Here is a 19,452-nt window from a genome sequence, read left to right on the forward strand (position 1 = left end):
ATGAGCAGTATGAAATACTCAACTGATGAAATAAGTTATGGAAAAAAAACCCATAGAAAGTACACATACAGGAGGCTCCTTAAAGATTTCCTTAGGAACAGCAATGACTTGCATATCTGTTTTGTTGCACTGCCAAATGCAGATTGTGGGATGGACCGGAGATTAGGAAAACTGTATCATAAATGCACATAACCAAGAAAAATCACTTCTCTATTACCTTCTAATCTAGATCAGAGAGACCAATTTTCAGCAAACCCGAGGATTTTGCCCTCTTCCCTCTCCCCCTAAATTATCCAGACTTGTTTCAAGAATAAATTGACACATTTGAAGTGCGTCACAAAAGTCTGATTTTGACTTCCAGCTGGGATCACTTACACATCACCAAATTTGTACTAGTAATATTAACAACTATGATGAAAAGCAAAAAAAAAAATAAAAATTGGAAGCCCAAACAGAATGATGCTAGAGGTATGAACTAAAACTAGACAGAGGGTAGTACATTCAACTCTGGCCCAGAGAAACAGCAAAACCAGACACAATTAACTCAGATACATACAGCCCTAACGCTTCTACCATTTGCCAGGTTTCTGGACTTGGGCTTTTGGGAAATTTCAAACGTCTTCTTTACACTTTTATTAGCAATCAACACTGCCTCTATGTAGTCGGCTTTAACCATCATTAAAGGAAGCTCAGCTTCATGGCAAATGCATGGCATTTCAACATTCAGGGCTGTAAGAAGGAATACAAATATACCCAACTACATACTACATAAGATCTCCATAAGGTATGGTTTCCGCTTCTGCTGCAACTATTGGGACAGAGACCACAAATAAATATGTTATTTCCACGATGTAAAGGAATAGGAAAGGAATGGGCAAAGTCTGCACTGCTACACCAGTGAATACACACTGGAAGCATCATAACCTGACCAAGCTGCATATGGAAGTTGTGTTTGCCCCTCTTCAAACAGCTCACATCAGCCTACAAGGAAGCGAAGGGTTATCTCTGGACAACTGTGCTGATAACGCGCTGATATCAACTGCTCACATTCATACTCTATGGCAAGGTCTCCAGGTTTTTCTGTCACCAAAACAGCAGTATAAGTTTCCAAAGGGGAGTATATAATGGCACATGGCATCAGTGGTAAACGTTGTCTTTCACGTTCAATTCTATTCTGCTCCTTTAGCTACAAACCCTCCCAAGTTTGCCCCGATTACCAAAAAGCTTCTTTTCCTTCCCCTGCCTCGCATTTCTTTGTGAGGGCTTGGATTCATCCAAGTATCACTCACCTGTAAGATTCTCGAGTACGTGGGAAGGAAACACTACGTTTTCTGACATATTGGCAAGATGTGCAAACTACAGTGGGAATCACTCTGTTACTCCCATTAATATATGCATTTTTTCCAGCTGTTTACTCAACAGCAGTCATCCCAATCAGCATATTTGTCAGGCTAGGGCTTGTTGCAATGTTTGTTACAAAGAAACAACTCTGGGAAAATCAGGAATTCATAGATCCTGCCTGTCAGACGAAGATACCAATGACATTTCTGCTGTCAAGCAAGTCTATAAAAATACCATCACGCTTCAGGTGGCAGATCTACAGGTCTGGGACAAAATTTTATATAATTTTAACTCAAGCAATCCACACGCTCCAAATCTTCCATTGGTCTCATGGAAAAAAGCATACCCCATGCACAACAGACAAGGGAGTATTGAAATCCCATTTCTAATAGGGATTGGAGAAATTTAGGTTGCAAAGAAGAGACTTTGCCATTCTGACAACTCTTCTCTGTAGAGGTAAGACTGGAAAGCAACAAATGGACTTTAACAGAAATGCTTTGTATCCTTTAGCAACGCTCTAAGTGGAGAAATATGCAACTATTATAGGTTCCCCAGAAAGATTTATCAACAAATTCAGTCCTGCAAATCCTTCTGCTCTGCGGAGAGAGATTTTGAAAATGTCTCTCTCACAGCAACAATGCACATTAGCTGCAAAAATCTACCCCTCAGAGCTTCTGTCATGAGTGCTGAGCCTGAGTGCATATATTCATTCTCTTCCCACCGATAAGAGAAGAGCGAAGAAGAGGCAGACACCACTCCTACACGGTGCCCTAGGGAACAAGGAACCCCAAGTTAAGACCCTGTCAGGAACCATCAAGCACGTTATCTCAGCTGAGATTTTCAGCCCAAAGGGCTGCTTCACAGCTCGGGCACTGACAGCAGCAGCTTCATACCGATTGCGTGGCTCAGTGCAGTCTTGCTTTGAGTCTGATAATTTTGCCTGTTTTCTCTCCAGAGCAGAAGACACATAGGAATCCTAATAGTATTTGAGGAACACATGAAATATTATTTTTGCAATTGCTCATAAGATCATCTCAAAGAGAATATCAACAATTTCTGTAAGAATCTGAAAGTACTGTCACCTCCCAAAGGTTACTGAGTTGCTCAAAACCAATACACACAGAACTAACACTAAAAAAATCCAACAACCAACACCCCTCCCCCAAACAGTCTTACTGAGAAATTCTAATGAATGGCTCCATCTCTCAGAAAGGGAATCTGGCACAACCTGACAAAGCCCTAAGGACCTTCTCACTACTATTTTTGCTGTTTATACAATTGTACAAAGCACGGAGACAATGTTCTACAATGCTAGATGCTGTAAATTCATGCAGTACAATATAATTTCTGTCTTGAAGAGTTTACACTATCCTTGCAAACAAGACAGAACAAGTTACTGTGAAAAGGGGAAAGATGCGGAGCAGATGACAGCAAGATGATGACGATAAGGCCTACATACACAGAGATTAAAAAAAATAATAATTGACATCTCTAAGCTAGCTCTAAGAATCTCTCGTCTCTTTAAGCAGATAATTCAACTCATTTCCACTTGCCAATTAAGGTTGTCTTCAGTGAGTGGCTTATTTCTCATGGGCATCCCATCTGTCCCATTCCTGGCCCTTCCCCCCTGCCCTTCCCCTTCTCCCCAAGGGTACTGAGACAATTTTATAAAGAGGAGGACATTGTTTACTCTACAGATGTATTCAGGTAATGTTGTATAGCAGTACAGGACTGAACAATCTAAAAGTTTTCCTGATACCAAGGCCTGTGCCACTGCTGTTGCCAGAGAAAGCCAAGAGAGCAGTATCATGTTTGTCCCTAAGGGCTGGCTTGAACAAATTGTTTCAGCCAATCCAGACAGCAAGAGAAAATGAGGTACTTTCATTGCTAGAAATTGATACTTCTCACCATGATAACATCTTCCTATCCAAGGATCTCAAACTATATGGCACCGGCAGGCCTGTTACTCTGAACAAAGCATATGGTCCTTTGTGTAAAACAGGGCTCTACCCAGTGCAGACCTGGTATTTTGAATTGCCAGGCACACAACAGATCTAAAAGCAGGATCTGACCCATGAACTCCCCCAAACACACACATCACAGACACCTCCTCAGATAAATGTTATCAAACTGGCACACAACATCCAGCAGGAGCACTTCCAGTTAGAGCCAGCAGAAACATCCTTTACAGAAAAAGAGGATCTCGGACATCAATGTGCAGAGCCCGATGGAAGCAGCGATGCATCTGCAAGCTAAAAGCAAGATGTCTTTCTCAATTATGCTCCTCTGGCAGGGGATCAGGGAGACATTTCACCAGAAACAAAAGAAAACAATGTGTTTTGGGAGAAGAACATAGACAGACAAAAAAACACCTTTTCCTGTGCCTCCAGTTCACTTGTATTTCATCCATCAAATAAAATATAAAAGTGATAGGAAGAAGAGCTTCCTGTCCGAGGTAAGTTGTCACTGGTTAATATTTCTGAGCTCTCCAAAGACTCTTGAAAAGAGTAGCACATCTACCTGCAAGGTGGAAAAGAAAGTTTCAAGCAAAGGGTCAGCCCAGAAGAAAAGTAAAAATTACAAGTAGGAAGTTTCTTGGTCAAAATTTTTCTTTTCTGCTTCTTCCAGTTGAAGTGAAAAAAAGAAAAAAAAAAACCAAACGACACAGACTGCCTTTAAGATCCCAGAAAACATAAAGTGGGATGCTATGCACATTCCCTCTGCATGATCAAATGCATTCGTATGGGGGCCCTGTTTTTCTTCAGTACAGGAAAGATCAAGAAAACAGGATGATAAATAATGTATAGGAGGAACATGTCCCTTTAAGATATGTTGGCACAGAAGTTCAGCTGGAAGAAGTAAAGCAGCATTAGTGTGTAATTACGCAGAGGGCTTTCAAGAGTGCAATTCATGGAGATTCAAAAGCAGAGCAGAGATTTCTTGGGTTTGTAGTGAACAAATACCAGTAGCATTTCAGCATATCTACAAAATCAAGACTAATCCTAAGAGAGGCATAATTTTACTCATTGAGCTAAAAGATGTGGATTAATTGGCAGAAGGGTGTTTGATCCCTATTCCTATAAGAGTCAGGAGTGAGTCAGATGAGGGTATCCTCAAGGTACTCCCTTGATTGAAAGCAGATGTCCACATGATTGGGACAAATGAACAATGGAATAAAGTGGAAGAAAAAGTACCCTTGAAGACCAAAGTATTCTGGAAGGATACTGAAAAACTGTAGAGATGATTGCAGTGCTCTGCAATCAGCAATCTTTGTCCTGGGCTGTGGGTAGTAACGGAATAAAATACATACCCAATTTCACTGCCTAGAAACAATTAGAAACACTCATTGCCTGCAAAACACTTACCGCCTTGTCCACATAGAGCTACGTGACCATGTAGTTTTCAGCTCTGAAATTTCACTCAGGTAAACTAAACCTCAACAAAATTTTCTTAATTACCCATAAAAATAGCTGTTGGAACTGGCACAAAGATTTGAAGTGACTCACGGTGAGGTGGAGCATTGGAATGCATGATGGAAAGGTTGTGACTGCTCTTCAGCGGTGAATCCAGCAAGACAGGTCCATGGAACACCACTCTATTGAAAAGAGTGCCCTCTGAGAAGAGTTTGGAGAACATCTGACACCCATTCTTGACAGACTAGCCTCAGTATTTCTGAAAACTTACAGAAGTTGCTATTTTATCCCATACACACGTGGGGGAGGAAAAAAAAAAGGTTACTTGCTTGGGCCTATCAGCCAGCTTTCTAAACCTTGAGCTTGGTCTCTAATTTTAAGTGAGCATAAATAGGGAAAACACAAAGCAAAAAATTAGACACCAAAATACCTTCATCTCAAATCGTTGCAGCCTATTTCAAAATATGCACATGCCAGTCCTCTGACTTAGAATAACCTGGAACGAGGAAAACACTGGGAGAGTGTACACAAACCTGCTGGAATCTCACAAGTTATCTTTGAGATTGACAATACTGAGACTAAAGATAAAAATCAAGATCAAGCTTGGTTGCTTGGCAGAACAATACGAAGCCAGTACAGCCTTCAAAGCACAGCCTGAACAAATGGTGACAGTTGCATGGATGAACACAAATCTATTGGGCAGTGAGGGCTCACCAGTAAGCCCTGGGAGCCAGAACGTATGACACTTTCATAATAGGAAACTTTTATGTAGGTATTCTGAGCCTACCTATACCTATATGCTGATAATTTATTCTCCACTTCAAATAAAGAATCCCACATTTCAAAACTTTAGAGTTTCACAGCTCTCAAAGTTACTAAGACTGTTTATGCTTTGGTAGAGGGACATGGTTTGATCTGCTAAACTCCAGACATACTATAAAATTAAAAAAAATAAGAAAAACAAAAAAAAAGAGAGATAATGACTAGTTCAATATGATAGTTCTATGATATTGACAGAAAAAACAAACACATAGCCTTTTCCTGTCTTACAAGGAACCAGAAGCTCCCCAGAACACTCAGTGCGAACAAAAAGCCATTGTAGAAATTCACATCTCTCTTTGAAAATAAATGGGAAAAACATGATCTCCAGCACTTAAGTCAATCAGAGGGTTGTGCTCTATGGTGACAGTTTTGTTTGTTATAATAATCTTGAATTACTATTTATTCTTTAAAAGGTAGAAGAGGAATAGGAAGTGAAAAGAAGATGGTTATCAAGCCATGAAGAAGAAATACTATAGAGCAATGTGAGCGGTTTCAAAAAGTGTGAAAGTCCTCTTGCTCACCATTTAATGTTTTTAAGTATATATGATCAGAAGTCTAGAAAAGGCCCTGAGGTGTCAGCCTGAAGCAGGTTCAAACCAAATCCGATTTGGAGAGATGCTTGAGTGCCGATTTCAGCTGGATATTTCAGAGCCACCTTGCCTTCAACTCTGGTAAAGAAATCCTGTTGGTGGGTGGAGGTCATTGTAGTCGTGCTCTTTATCTTTCTTAAGCTCTTGTTTACTGACTATTTGCTCAGCTGACTAATCTCAGTATTACATTCTGTGGACACTCACCTGTATCAGATGAAGTATCATCATGATTCCAATCACATCAAGTGCACAGGTTGTACCTACATTTGTCCTCATTACCTTCTCTCAGCGATTAATTCTCCGCAACCCTCGCTTAACAATGAGCACTGCAACTTGCTCAGAACACAGAAATACACTGCTCACTGGTTTGTACAGTAAGAGTTTCATTCCTGATACTAGGCATTTTTTTTTACCTTTGGTAGTCTACAAAGATGGAATGCACGTTGAGAGTTTAAGCTACTTTATAAATAACAAGACAAAATATCAAAAATCCATGTAGTACCAAGTATTATTTGCTCCTAAAATAGATTTCTGAGGTCTTTTTAAGTCAGTATTCATTCTAGTTACATTAAGCTACAGAGGAAGGTCTGCCAAGATGGCCAAAACCCCACTAATCTTGAACTGCTTGTTCCCCTGGGGGGGGAACCAAGCTTTAAGAATTTCCCTTCAGACCTGCTGCAGTATTTATCTTAGTTACTCATTAACTAGTGAGAATCCCATCCTGGGGGGGAACCAAGCTTTAAGAATTTCCCCTCAGACCTGCTGCAGTATTTACCTTAGTTACTCATTAACTAGTGAGAATCCCAGTTGTTTAAAAGTTAAAAATGTGCATGGGGCAAGAAAATATAATACAAGTTGTCCGATCAGTCTAACTAGCAAGTTAGACCTTATTTGGAGATTAGGTGGAGACTGATGTGCAGAAAAAAAAACCAAACCAAAACAAAAACCCCAAAACCCCTTGAAACTGCAGTCAACTGAAAAACAAAGCTACTCCTATGCCTTAAGATCTTCTTCCACTGCTGCAGTATACAGAGATTGTTGTGAAATACTCTGCATGTTGATTTGCCTCAGAAAAAGAAAACATGAAAGAAAGCAAGCAAGGAAAGATTTTCAAATGGGCATCAAAAGGCAGAAACATACAACCCACTGCAGGCACACGCCTTACCAACAAATCTTTAAAGAAGCTGCCTGGAAGAGTTTTAGACATTGTGCAAGACATCATCAGGTTGGCAAAACACAAAACAATCAGCTGAGTCAACATCAACAACACTGAAGATCCACACACAGCTTTTCCCCCAAAAAATCTTTCCAAATCAGTAGGAAAAGATTGTCTGTGCTAATTATTATGTTCATTATTTAAAGATTTATACAGGTTATAAGGTAGGAGGAGGTATTCTACTAAAGCATTCAGCAGGACAACAATAACAGAAGGACACAAAACAGTTCAAGCTCATACTCAGAAAAAGGAAGGAAGAATGAGTGCTGCTGAAACCAGGAGCAGCCTCTGCTTTTGATCCTAACAGTCCTGACTGAGGCAAGCAGAGTTCGGTTTTCTATATGTTTTTAAAAGCTCTGTTTCCCAAAGTGACTGCTTCACATGAATGTTTGCAATAGAAAAGGTACTGAACTGCACGAAACCCATGCACGTTTCCGAAACATGCTCAGGCAGCCCTTGGCTAACCCAGTGAAATCCAGCATTCACAACATAATCAGCATGTGTCCAGCTCCATTCTCCATGTACCCTGCCTGTTTCCAAAAGCCCCCCTCAGGCTGGCCCTATTGGCAGCATCCTGATGTACTTACTATTCAGTGAAGAACCTGGCAATGCCATACTGACTAATATCTTCTCTGTTCTCCAGCAGCTGGCTCACTGCATCCTCCATGTACGTGAGGACATGTCTTTGAGCTGCAAATAAAAGACAGTAAGAGACAAAAATTAGAATACAAGGGGCCTGCAGAGCTCAGAGCCAGACCAACCTAGTTGTGTGCCTTACACAACAAGTCAACAAGCATTTGCTCCCTCAGCTAGAGAGTAGAGGTTTCATTCTCCCAGATACGGATAGTAAAATTCCTGAGCTAAATCCCACTTACTTTCCTGGCTACACAGAGTTAATGATTAACAGTGCTGACCCTTTTGTAGATCCCCCGAGATTCTGGAAGTGAAAGAACAGGAGTTGTTGTGAGATTGCCTTGATGGAAAATGCTTACTCAGGAAGAGATCCTGATCTCTGCTCTGAGTCACAGCCACCTTTCCTATATAGATTGTCAATGCCATATCGATGGGGCTGTTGCAGAATTTTAGGTGTTCCCTGCCCTTCCCTCCTTACCAAAGCCAAATTGCTCTAAGGTTGTTCTGTAAAGTCTTTTTCCTAAAGGTGCAAATAAAAGTACATCTGTTTCCATACAAGCATCAGCAAATGTTCTTGGAGCGGCAGGTGGGGAGCAGGTCTCAATGCCAAGAGAGATTTATATTGCTCAACAGTCAGTCAGTCTCAAATAACTGCCTAAACCAAACAGAAGGAAATTTCAGAAGTGGTGGATCTGCCAGGACCCAACCACAGAATGCCACTCACTTATAAGACTCCTGAGTAAAGATAGTTTGCACAACACAAATAGTTTTGCTGCTTCTACAGGGGGCAGACTGTAGGCATCAAGCATTTGCCAGGGAGGAAGCAGCGCAGATTTGCCACTGAGCCCCTTTGATGTTTTTGGCTAGAAACCAAGCTGGAGCAACAAAGAGCCGAGTCTGGGGTGATGCGCCAGCTACCAAGCAGTAGACTTTCCAAATCTACAAGTTCAACAATCAAAAGACAAGTCCCGACGAACCCAGGAAAATCATTCCTAACCTGGAAAGCACACAAACCCTGTTCCCAAAGCACACACCTCCATCCTAAACACGTATGCTGCTGCGCCTTTGCAAGTAGTGTCGTGTCCTAAAAAGAGGAGCAGAAACCCCTTAGGGGATATAGGAAAGGCAAAGGCTGTTCTCGCTCCTTGCCAATCTGCTCCAGACTTGGCAGCATCACCCCCTCAACCAGTAACTGGCCAACCTCAGACCCACATCAATATTCTTCAAACCATTTTAATTTGTGCTTAATATCCCGGTAAGCATCAAGCCCGCGCCGCTTGATACACAGCGTGGAAGTCCCTTTCATCTTAGTGTGGGGCAGGTGGACTTCAAGAGAGGCCCGGAAATGATTATTCCCAGTGGATACAGTCATTAAAAATATGTAGGAACATTGATTGCTATCAGGGGATTTCTCTGCCTAGAACACTTTTCAGGACAATGGTAAAATTGGTTAAGCACACCCTGGAAAATACCTTGCAGCTGATGGCAAAATGGTGAGCCAAAGGTTCAAAGATATTATCTGGCACTAAAAGATACAGGGCGTAGCTTTATTTAATTATTTTAATGCAAAGGAATAAATTTAATTTATGTGAGTGATTAAAGAAAAATAGCTCTGCGCACCTGTGTCCCCCGAGGGAGAAATGAGTCGTGCAGCTCAGTCACAGGCTCAAAAGATAACAGCAACTGGGTAACTTTATTTCAGCCCATCCTTCCTCCTTATTCATTATGCAGCCCATCTTGTAAGACAGTAAGAAACTGTCTTCCCAGGCCCCTCTTGAGCTGTCAGCGGTACCAGTTTAAGCCAAGGAAGGGTACTAGCAGAGGGGCTTCTGCTCATCTCAGCCTGCAAAAAACTTCTGCTCAACTGCAGAAACAGTCTCAAAACTTTGCGGGGAAGTCTATGCTCCTTTCATAAAATAGTCCCTATTAATGAAACATAATTTTGCTATTTTGCTGTTTTAGCATCATTAACCTCTGCCTTAAAAGCCCATGGAAACAGACAGGCAGGGTCCCTCAGTGCTACACAGTGGCTGACCTCTATAACAAATACCTTTGAGTCTGCTCCTGGAGAAGAAATTAACTTTCAACACAGAATTTCAGACATTTCTGTCACACTCAAAAATGTACACAAATACACACGTGTCACTGTTGAATACAGTCGCTGGTAAAAGGGTACTTCTATTAAGCTTTTTGTTGCAGGGTCTAAGGATCCTGGCAAAGACCTCTCTCCCTGTTTCCCCTGAAGGTAGGTAGAGGCGCGGAGGAGGGAAGAAATTGGTGAGCAGAGAAGCTGAAAGAAAATAGCACTTGAAGCTTCCTGAGAAGCCTCTCTCCTTAGCTTTTCGGCTGCTGTGCTGTTTTCCAGGTAGCACAGTTCCCAGTGCCAAACCAAATTCCAGTTCTGGCTTCCTGTTCGCTGGCTGCCCAGTTCCACGGAATGGTGTAAGTAGTATATTTTATAACCCAACCAACCCTACCCTACACAGAAAAGCCATAGAATAAGATTTAATTTGCAGGCAGGTTCTAGCAGGCCAGAGAGGCAAAATAAAGTGCCAGGAGTCTGATTATAGCAAAATACTAGTTCCATAATTTATATAAATGGTACTTTCCATAACAAACACTGGAACCATACTGGAACATTAACTATTTATGCAAGCAGAGTTAATCCGTGGGGTCCTGTGCAAAATAAATGAGATGATTCATACATTTTAATAGTTTTTGAAAATTCAGGGAGATAATGGTGTATTGGTACACGTCGCTTGTGTTTTTGAGGCTCACTTTGCAGTAACGAGGCTCACTTTGCAATAATAAGTCCCAATCAGAATGTAAAGCCCAAATACTCACACAGCTGTGCTACTACAGCTCACCATGGCTACTCATTTTCTTCCTGCTAGAACTCCAGTATACTGCAGTTTCCACACAGGAGGTATTAAAACAGATCATCATCCCCAGTGTTTATTTGTTTATAGATTATTGCAACTAGGGCTCCACCTCCTACTGCACAAAACTTTCCAATGCAACCCATATTTCATGGAATTCTGGAATCGTCAGAGTTGGAAGGGACCTTCTAGAGATCATCCAGTCCAACTCCCCTGCCAAAGCAGGGCTGCCCAGAGCACATCACTCAGGACGGCATCCAGGTGGGTCTTGAAGATCTCCAGAGAAGGGGACTCCACACCCTCCCTGGGCAGCCTCTGCCAGGGCTCTGCCACCCTCACCCCAAAGAAGTTCTTCCTCACATTGGAGTGGAACTTCCCATGTTCCAGCTTGTGCCCGTTGCCCCTCGTCCTGTCACTGGGAACCACTGAAAAGAATCTGGCTCCATCCTCCTTCAACCCACCCTTTAGATCCTTGTCAGCATTGATAAGGTCTCCCCTCAGCCTTCTCTTCTCCAGACTAAAGAGTCCCAGCTCTCTCAGCCTTTCCTCATCAGGGAGATGCTCCAATCCCTTAATCACCTTTGTTGCCCTACGCTGGACTCTCTCCAGTAGTTCCCTGTCTATTTGCTAAACTCCTCCCTGAGACCCCACACAACTACCCCAAAGATTAAGTAACTGTGCCTGCCACACTCATTGGGTCGGTGCTACTCTTAGCTGTCAGATTTAAGAACTACCAGGCAACTCTCACAGAAGGATCTGACAGAGTAAGGTCACAGAGAAGTCTCCGGGCAGCCCATGACCTGATGTTAAGTAGATACCTTTGCACAGAACATCTTCATTCTTATCACTAAACCACTAGCAGTGAGGTTACACATAGAGCCTCCCCCCAGGCAGCAGCAATATGTACAGTACAGCTCCTCCAAAGTTGTCTTCTTCAGCACTTTGGAGATGGTATTACCAAACACATTCACACACTCACACCCCACCATCACTCCCACACCCAAACTTTAAAGTGAATTCTGGAATTAACGCACTTTTAGCTCAGACCCAAATTCAGGCCCAAACAGCTGCTAATTCATAGGTTTGATTACCAATATTGTAAGAACAAGCACTGATACTTGAAAGATCTTGAAGGAAAAGAAAAATTTAAGGTAAATAATACCACTGCATGAAACAGAATATATGTACCGGAATTCTCCAAGCCAGAAATTCAGAAGGAAGGAAGGAAATACACGTTCACCTTTCAGGAATAATATTGCATATATGTAATATTTTTGTTATCAGCAGTACTCAGGAATGGAGAGGGTTAAGCCCTGGAAGTGCCATAGTACCCTGTGTCAGTATTGGCAACACGATCCCATTAACCACACTGGTTTTGCTTACCAGTTTCCCAGTTTTATAACCTAGATGCATCTCCCTAATGCTGCATTGATAAGAAGCTTCTCTTTCCAACAAGTTTGCCTTTTCTAAAGGCAGAGGAGAAAAACTGAAGGTCAGTTTACCAGCACGCTTACCAAGAAGTGATGCTGCCTGTCATATCTGAAAGGAACAGCAAATATGGGATGGCCAGAAGGTGCAATAAAAATAGCAGCAGATGCTGCAGAAAGAAAAATAAAGTGTGCCAAAGGACCTGAAGAAAGAGTGTGATTGGAATAAATTGGTACAGAACATCTCTTTTCCAACAAGTTTGCCTTTTCTAAAGGCAGAGGAGAAAAACTGAAGGTCAGTTTACCAGCACGCTTACCAAGAAGTGATGCTGCCTGTCATATCTGAAAGGAACAGCAAATATGGGATGGCCAGAAGGTGCAATAAAAATAGCAGCAGATGCTGCAGAAAGAAAAATAAAGTGTGCCAAAGGACCTGAAGAAAGAGTGTGATTGGAATAAATTGGTACAGAACCATAAAACACATATCACATACCTTGTGTAAAGAAGCAGCAGAACAGAGCCCTACAGCAGAGGTAAGTCATTATTTATCAATTTATTATCAAATCAGCTAGCTAGTAAAACACATATCACATACCTCATGTAAAGCAGCAGCAGAACAGAGCCCTACAACAGAGGTAAGTATTTATCAATTTATTATCAAATCAGCTAGCTATATTATTGCTCAACTCTACACGAGAGAAGAATTCTGGAACACGAGCTGTCTACCAAAGCAATTTGTACTGTATGCACATAAGAGGGTGCTTTTTTTTTTTTTTTTTTAATGGCTGGTTCATTCCTGGCATAACTGAGTATGTTGAAAAAATCAGGAGTGGGAATTCCTGGATAATAAGACCAGCCTTTATTAATTATTTGCCTCCTCCTCAACTGAAGTGCTGAAAATACACACTTTGCATTTGAGGCAATTAACATTATGATTCATTTCAGTTATCAGAAGTTCAAGAGCATAATAAGTTTAAATGTATTTGGGATATTTCTGGCATTTTTTAATTTCTGAGAGCATATAAAGTAATAGCTAAATACTCTTTCAGAATTTTTTCTAAATTGGAGCTTAACTAAGGGCACTATGGTAGTAGGCCCATTGGAAAGCTGCATCTATAGTAACACAAAATCAATTTCACGTAAATATTACTAAAACAATAACAATGCAAGAGGGGATTAGTAAGGATACAAACAGCAAGAGCAAAATCATGTCAACTCTGGAAATTTTTCCAGCATTAAAGATCTTTCAGGATGCTCTTTTTAATCTTTTCAAATATCATCAGGGATTTAATCTCTTCAGATATCACTAAGGAAGGGCACGAGCAAGAGAAATATGTAAACAAAACAATCAACCTAGAAGCTAAATCACTGTACAGCTGTAGTTTTTCCAGCTTTGCACAGCTGCACAGTGAAATTTCCTATTAACCCTCAAAAAAAAAAAATATTTTTTTGAAAGAGAGAAGATGTAGTGAAGTTCAAGTAGGCCTTGTCATACTAAAGATAACACTGCTATGAAAGACATGTGCTGTTAGTCAGGAACACGCGCCGAGTGGCCACACAGCCCAACTATATCGTATTTGGTACGTTCACAGTTTCAAAACTACTTTCAACAAAAAAAAATTCAGAAATGGTTGAGTTTATAATTTAATCTTGACCATAATTAAAAATTTATTTCAACATGACATTGTACTCTTTCAGTTTGTGCTCCTGAGGCTGCACGCAGACTGACTTAATTGTCCATGTCCCTCCAGCAGACTACTTCTTGCAAGATGTTCTACAACTGCTAGAAATCACCACCAAGCAAAACTGTTGAGCTTTTGGGGTTTTTTTTTGTTTTCAATCTGAATTTATGCAGTGTATTATTAACATTGTGGAAGTAATTGCCATCTGAGCTTGTTCTAAGGGCATGAATTAACCTTATGGCCCCCTACTTATTAGTACTTAAATGCAGAAGGTCTGGGTACTCTCCAGCTCTGGAAATCTACCTAGATCAGGATCAGGTTTCACCTGTTGCCTTTCACATTAAGGTGGAAGGCCTGAAGTGCAACAGCAGGTTTGGGGATGAAACTTCCATCTTTTGGAGAAAGTACTAGACTGAGTCTACGAGGATTCCAACATATCTAACATTTCTATGAGCAAATTTTTACACATCATTGGGGAAGTCATTCATCTTCCATGTTATATTCTCCTACCTGTACAATGGAGAATGAAATAAAATTTAAAAAAAAGAAAAAATCAAGCATTCTCCTCTTTCAGCCAGAGTACCTCAGAGAAGAAGCTCATCAAATATCTACACTAAGAGGAGACTCCGTTACCGGAGGTGTCTGGATAACAAAGTAACCTATTCATTGATTGTGCTGTTAAAGGAAACAATTCCACTTGGACTTTCCAACTCAGCATTTTGGAAGACTGTTCAGAGGAAGAGTAAACCCTAGGTATCCACAAAGTCTCCACACAGCTGAAGTTCTCTGCTGAGAGCGACTCAGTTTTGTAAAAGCACCAATACCATGAACATTCTTTCTAACCACGAAGCCCAAGACTTCTTATACGAGATATGAGGAAACACGACCATGTTTCTGGCACTTAATAGCCCCATGCTTTCCTGATAAGGCACTTCCCTAACAGAGCATTTGTGTTCTTACATGTCTTGCATTGGCAAAGGAAGAAAAGAAAGCACATCCTGGAGTTGGGGAGTAGCAGGGAGGAGAATCCAGAGAAAAATAAAAGTTCAGAAATTTGCAATAATCTACTGCTTTTTCTCCATAATGAGAAGGGGGAAGGGAAGGGACTACAATTTGAAGCTTCAGAAGACAGGCAGAAGACAGCTGCATGAGCAGAACAATACACTAAATGCTCCACTGCCTGCTATAAATAACTGAGCAATCACCAGTTATTAAACCATAATGAGGAAGGCATGGAAAAGTGTCTCAAATAGGCCCCATTTTGCCTACTGTAGTTCCAGTCTCATCCATCAAACAAGAAACACATTTTCATCACTACCCCCAAACACTAAATGTTGTTTATTCAGTGAAAATGCTGCTTGTTACAACATCTTCACTGTAGCCTTTCTGCCAACTTTGCAGAACACTTACCCTTTCCTATTCACTGAGTAGCAGTCATGTAATGTTATTTTGGCCACTTATCTTATTTGTTGGCCTGGGTTTTAGATTGAAAAAAAAAAAGAGTAAAAACAGGTTAGGTGAAGCTTGCCCATTCCAGGTCAGGAAAGACAGTGCCATCTGAGAATACCTGATGTGGCAGCCTGGGGCAACACCACTTCAGAACCAAATTACAGACAGTGAAACTTATCACAATTGCTTACAACCCCACATCAGACAACTATATTCACAAGTCTTTGAGGCACACAACGGAATAAATCCAAAGCACGGTGATTTCAGAATGCCAGGTCAATGCATAAAACATAAAAGCACGTTATGAAAACGTGTGGGGAGGTGTGTTTATTTTGGGAGAGAGAGTCGGCATTTTGGGAGTTTTGTTTGTTTGTTTCTCGCTGCTCATACAGAATTCATTCAGTAGGGTCTGTGAGCAGTTTGGTAAGTTACAAAGCCTCACAAAGACAACAACATTGTAATTGGTAACTTTACAGCTAATAACAATATCATCACCTAGCAGACACTTCTTCCCCTCTTAACAGAGAGCAGATATTGCAGCCTAAACAGAAGGACAAATTAAGTGATCAACAGAACAGGCTTCTCCAACTTACTGTTCAACCTGACATGCTCACACCTGTGTCTTTTTCTGGCCCCAATTTCAGAATAATTTAGAAGGTTTTACAAAATGAAAAAGCAAATGGTAGATCATCACGTGGATCAGAGATAAAAGGAGGCTCACTTTAAGTAGGTTAATAAAGCTGCTTGCACCTAACAATCTTGGAAGCCTCATTTCTCAGCTTCAGATGTGAAAGAGAAAACTGGTTTATTCTTACACTTTAAGACTTTTTAGTCTGCTTCCTAGCTTGTTTTGAGTGAGTCAATCCTTACTGAGAAGTAAAAGTTAAGTGCCTATTTCATTAAAAACAATTAAGTGAACCTAAAACCAAGTTGGCTCATTAGAACTAAAAAATAAAAAAAATTAAGTTTCAGCCTAGAGCAACTCTGCAGAAAAGTTATGAGTCTCTCTATTAAGGCGTAGGTTGAAAAAGCTGACGCAGGGTGATTGATAGAGTAGCACAAAACCAAAGGGTGTATCTACATGGTACGCTGTGATACTGTTCTCAAATACCTGAACTAGCTCCAGAACTGAAATAGACAATAAGAACTTCAGCAAAGTCAGTCTTCTGAGAATCACCCCGAACAGAACACTGAACAAACTCTTATTTCTGCCTTGACTTTACTTAACACAGAATAGCACTGCAGTCATGTAGGTATGCACAAAGTACCCTGCCAGCAGCCTGGTAGCCAAAGCACAAAGAAATTCTACTCTAAGAAGAATTAGATCACTCCTTTCACATACTCATTGCTCTTTATTGTTGTGATGCTCATGAAAGAACATGTAGCAGATCCCTCCTTATTGACACTATTTCTAGGCTAAACAAACTCAGCTCTTTTAGTCTCCTCCCTCCAAGAGAGGTTTTCCATTTGCTGGAAGCTAGCAATGTTTCTCTAGTCTTGTTCCATTTTGACTTACCAGAGGTGGCAAAATCATGGTGGAACAAGTAACATGAACCAGTCCATGTGATTTCTGACCTTTCCTTGTGCAAGAAAGCCACAATAAATTATGTATACCTTCATGAGAGTTATTACCAAGCAGCCTCTTGGGCCTAGAAGGTAATAGCTGAAGAGTTTCACTTTAAAAATACAGTCTTGAACGTATTCCAAATGCTTACTACTTGTAATTCATCTCCTCTTTAGCAATTAAGTGAAGTCATATTGACTTTATTCCATCCTAATTATTTTTACTTGACACGTTAACACCCAATCGCTTTGCTCCTTAGTTTCCTGGAACACCAAACAGTAACACAAACTGTTAGGGCCAGGTTAAAAGGACGTAGGTCTGTAAGGAAGAGACTGCTTTTTAAGTGAAAAAAGAAAAAAAAAATTCCACTTCACGTGGGAAATGTTACCAACGTTACCTGACCTCAGAAGTAAAACTGACATTCAAACCACCTCAGTGAAGTGCAGTAGCTGTTCCAATGGTGGAAAATGGGCACAAAATAAGGTTGCTCGCCTAGGTCTGGGGGCAGGAGAGGCTTGTGAGGGGCTAAAGGAGGTTATAGTCCACCACGGTGCCCCGCAGTGCCAGGGCAGGAGGAGGCGGCACCTCACTCCCACTCAGGCCGCCGCTGCCCTCACGGAGCCCGCACCTCAGGGCGCCGAGGGGAGCTCCCCGCGCCCATGAGGGCCCCGCAGCCCCCCCGCCTCGGGGAGCACCGGCCTACGACCCCCCCGGTGCTGCCCCCTCCTCAGCCCAGTCACTCCCACCCTCCTCAGCCCGGCCCAGCCCGGGGACACGCCACGGGCCTCAGGCCGCTGTCCCCGGGAAGGCCGGGCCGCCGCCACCCCCCCCGGCCCCGCCGAGCCCTCCCCACGGCCGGCCGCAGCAACACCCAGGGGACCAGGCCCTCGGGGCGCCGCCTCGCTCCTCACCCAGGTACTCGAGCCCCGGCAGCGAGAGCCGCTCGGGGCTCAGCATCCTCCCGCCGCCGCCTCCGCCGCTCCTTCCCGGCTTCCGTCCGTTTCCAAGGCGCCCGACGCTCCCAGCGCTCAGGGCCCAGCGCTGCTCGGCCGCTCGCCCCGGCTGGGAACACGCCCCCGCGCCGCCAGGGTTCCGCGCCCAAACCCGGCCTCAGCCCCCGCCCCGCCCCGCCACCTGCGAGCGGGGCCACCCGGGGCTCACCGGCCAGCCCGGCCGTCGGCACAGGGCAGAGCAGGGAGGCTGAGAGTGACCTCAGGAGAAGGGTCTTTGGAGGATGGGGTGGGGATATGGTGGCCTGGCTGTGAGGAAGGGGCTGTGGGCAACATGGTGGCATGGCTGGTGAGGAAAGGGCCATGGGTGACATGGTGGCCTGGCTGTGAGGTTGGGGCCGTGGGCAACATGGTGGTATGGCTGTGAGGAAGGGTCTGTGAGCAACCTGATGGCATGGCTGTGAGGAAAGGGCCGTGGGTGACATGGTGGCCTGGCTGTGAGGAAGGGGCTGTGGGCAACCTGGCAGCATGGCTGTGAGGAAGGGGCCATGGGTGACATGGTGGCCTGGATGTGAGGAAGGGGCCATGGGCGACATGGTGGCATGGCCATGAGGAAGGGTCTGTGGGCAACCTGACATCATGGCTGTGAGGAAAGAGCTGTGGGTGACATGGTGGCATGGCTGTGAGGAAGGGGCTGTGGGCAACCTGGCAGCATGGCTGTGAGGAAGGGGCCATGGGTGACATGGTGGCCTGGATGTGAGGAAAGGGCTCTGGGTGACATGGTGGCCTGGCTGTGACGAAGGGTCTGTGGGCAACCTGACAGCCTGGCTGTGAGGAAGGGGCTGTGGGTGACATGACAGCATGGCTGAGAGGAAGGGGCCGTGGGCAACCTGGCAGCCTGGCTGTGAGGAAGGGGCCGTGGGCAACATGACAGCATGGCTGTGAGGAAGGGGCCATGGATTACATGGTGGCCTGGCTGTGAGGAAGGGGCCGTGGGGCAACATGGTGGCCTGGCTGTGAGGAAGGGGCCATGGGTGACATGGTGGCCTGGATGTGAGGAAGGGGCCATGGGTGACATGGTGGCCTGGATGTGAGGAAGGGCCGTGAGTGACATGGCGGCCTGGCTGTGAGGAAGGGGCCGTGGGTGACATGGCAGTCTGGCCGTGAGGAAGGGGCTGTGGGCAACAGTGGCCTGGATGTGAGGAAGGGGCCGTGGGTGACATCGTGGCCTTCTGTGAGGAAGGGGCTATGGTCAACGTGGTGGCCTGGCCATGAGGAAGGGGCCCTGGGCAGCGAGCTGTGGGGCTGAGGGCCACCTCAGAGGGAGAAGAGCTGGTGAAGCTGGATCCAAAACAAGACAAGGAGATGCATGTGTAAAGTCATTCTGGTTAGAATTAGGTTGGAAGTCAGAAGGTGCTGAATGCCAGGGGCTGTTGAGGCTACAGTGTTGGAGAAAGAGATAAATTAGAAGGTGAATGCTAATAAG

General features: G+C 43.5%; 1 protein-coding gene across 1 annotated transcript in view; it reads right to left on the reverse strand.

Annotated features, from left to right (window-relative positions):
• Window positions 1-18,060, reverse strand: part of LOC106892770 (chromosome unknown open reading frame, human C11orf49) — an 88,035-nt gene extending 69,975 nt beyond the window's left edge. Inside the window, exons 1-2 of the mRNA XM_014950222.1 lie at window positions 17,928-18,060; window positions 7,970-8,072 (exon numbers count right to left, since the gene is read on the reverse strand). Of these exons, the coding sequence (XP_014805708.1) occupies window positions 7,970-8,072; window positions 17,928-17,973 (149 nt within the window). The 5' untranslated portion in view covers window positions 17,974-18,060. The remainder of the gene's footprint in view (window positions 1-7,969; window positions 8,073-17,927) is intronic.
• Between the last annotated feature and the right edge of the window lie 1,392 nt (window positions 18,061-19,452).

The sequence above is a fragment of the Calidris pugnax genome, unplaced genomic scaffold (genome assembly GCF_001431845.1).
Source record: "Calidris pugnax isolate Ruff unplaced genomic scaffold, ASM143184v1 scaffold68, whole genome shotgun sequence".
Classification (NCBI taxonomy): Eukaryota; Metazoa; Chordata; class Aves; order Charadriiformes; family Scolopacidae; genus Calidris; species Calidris pugnax.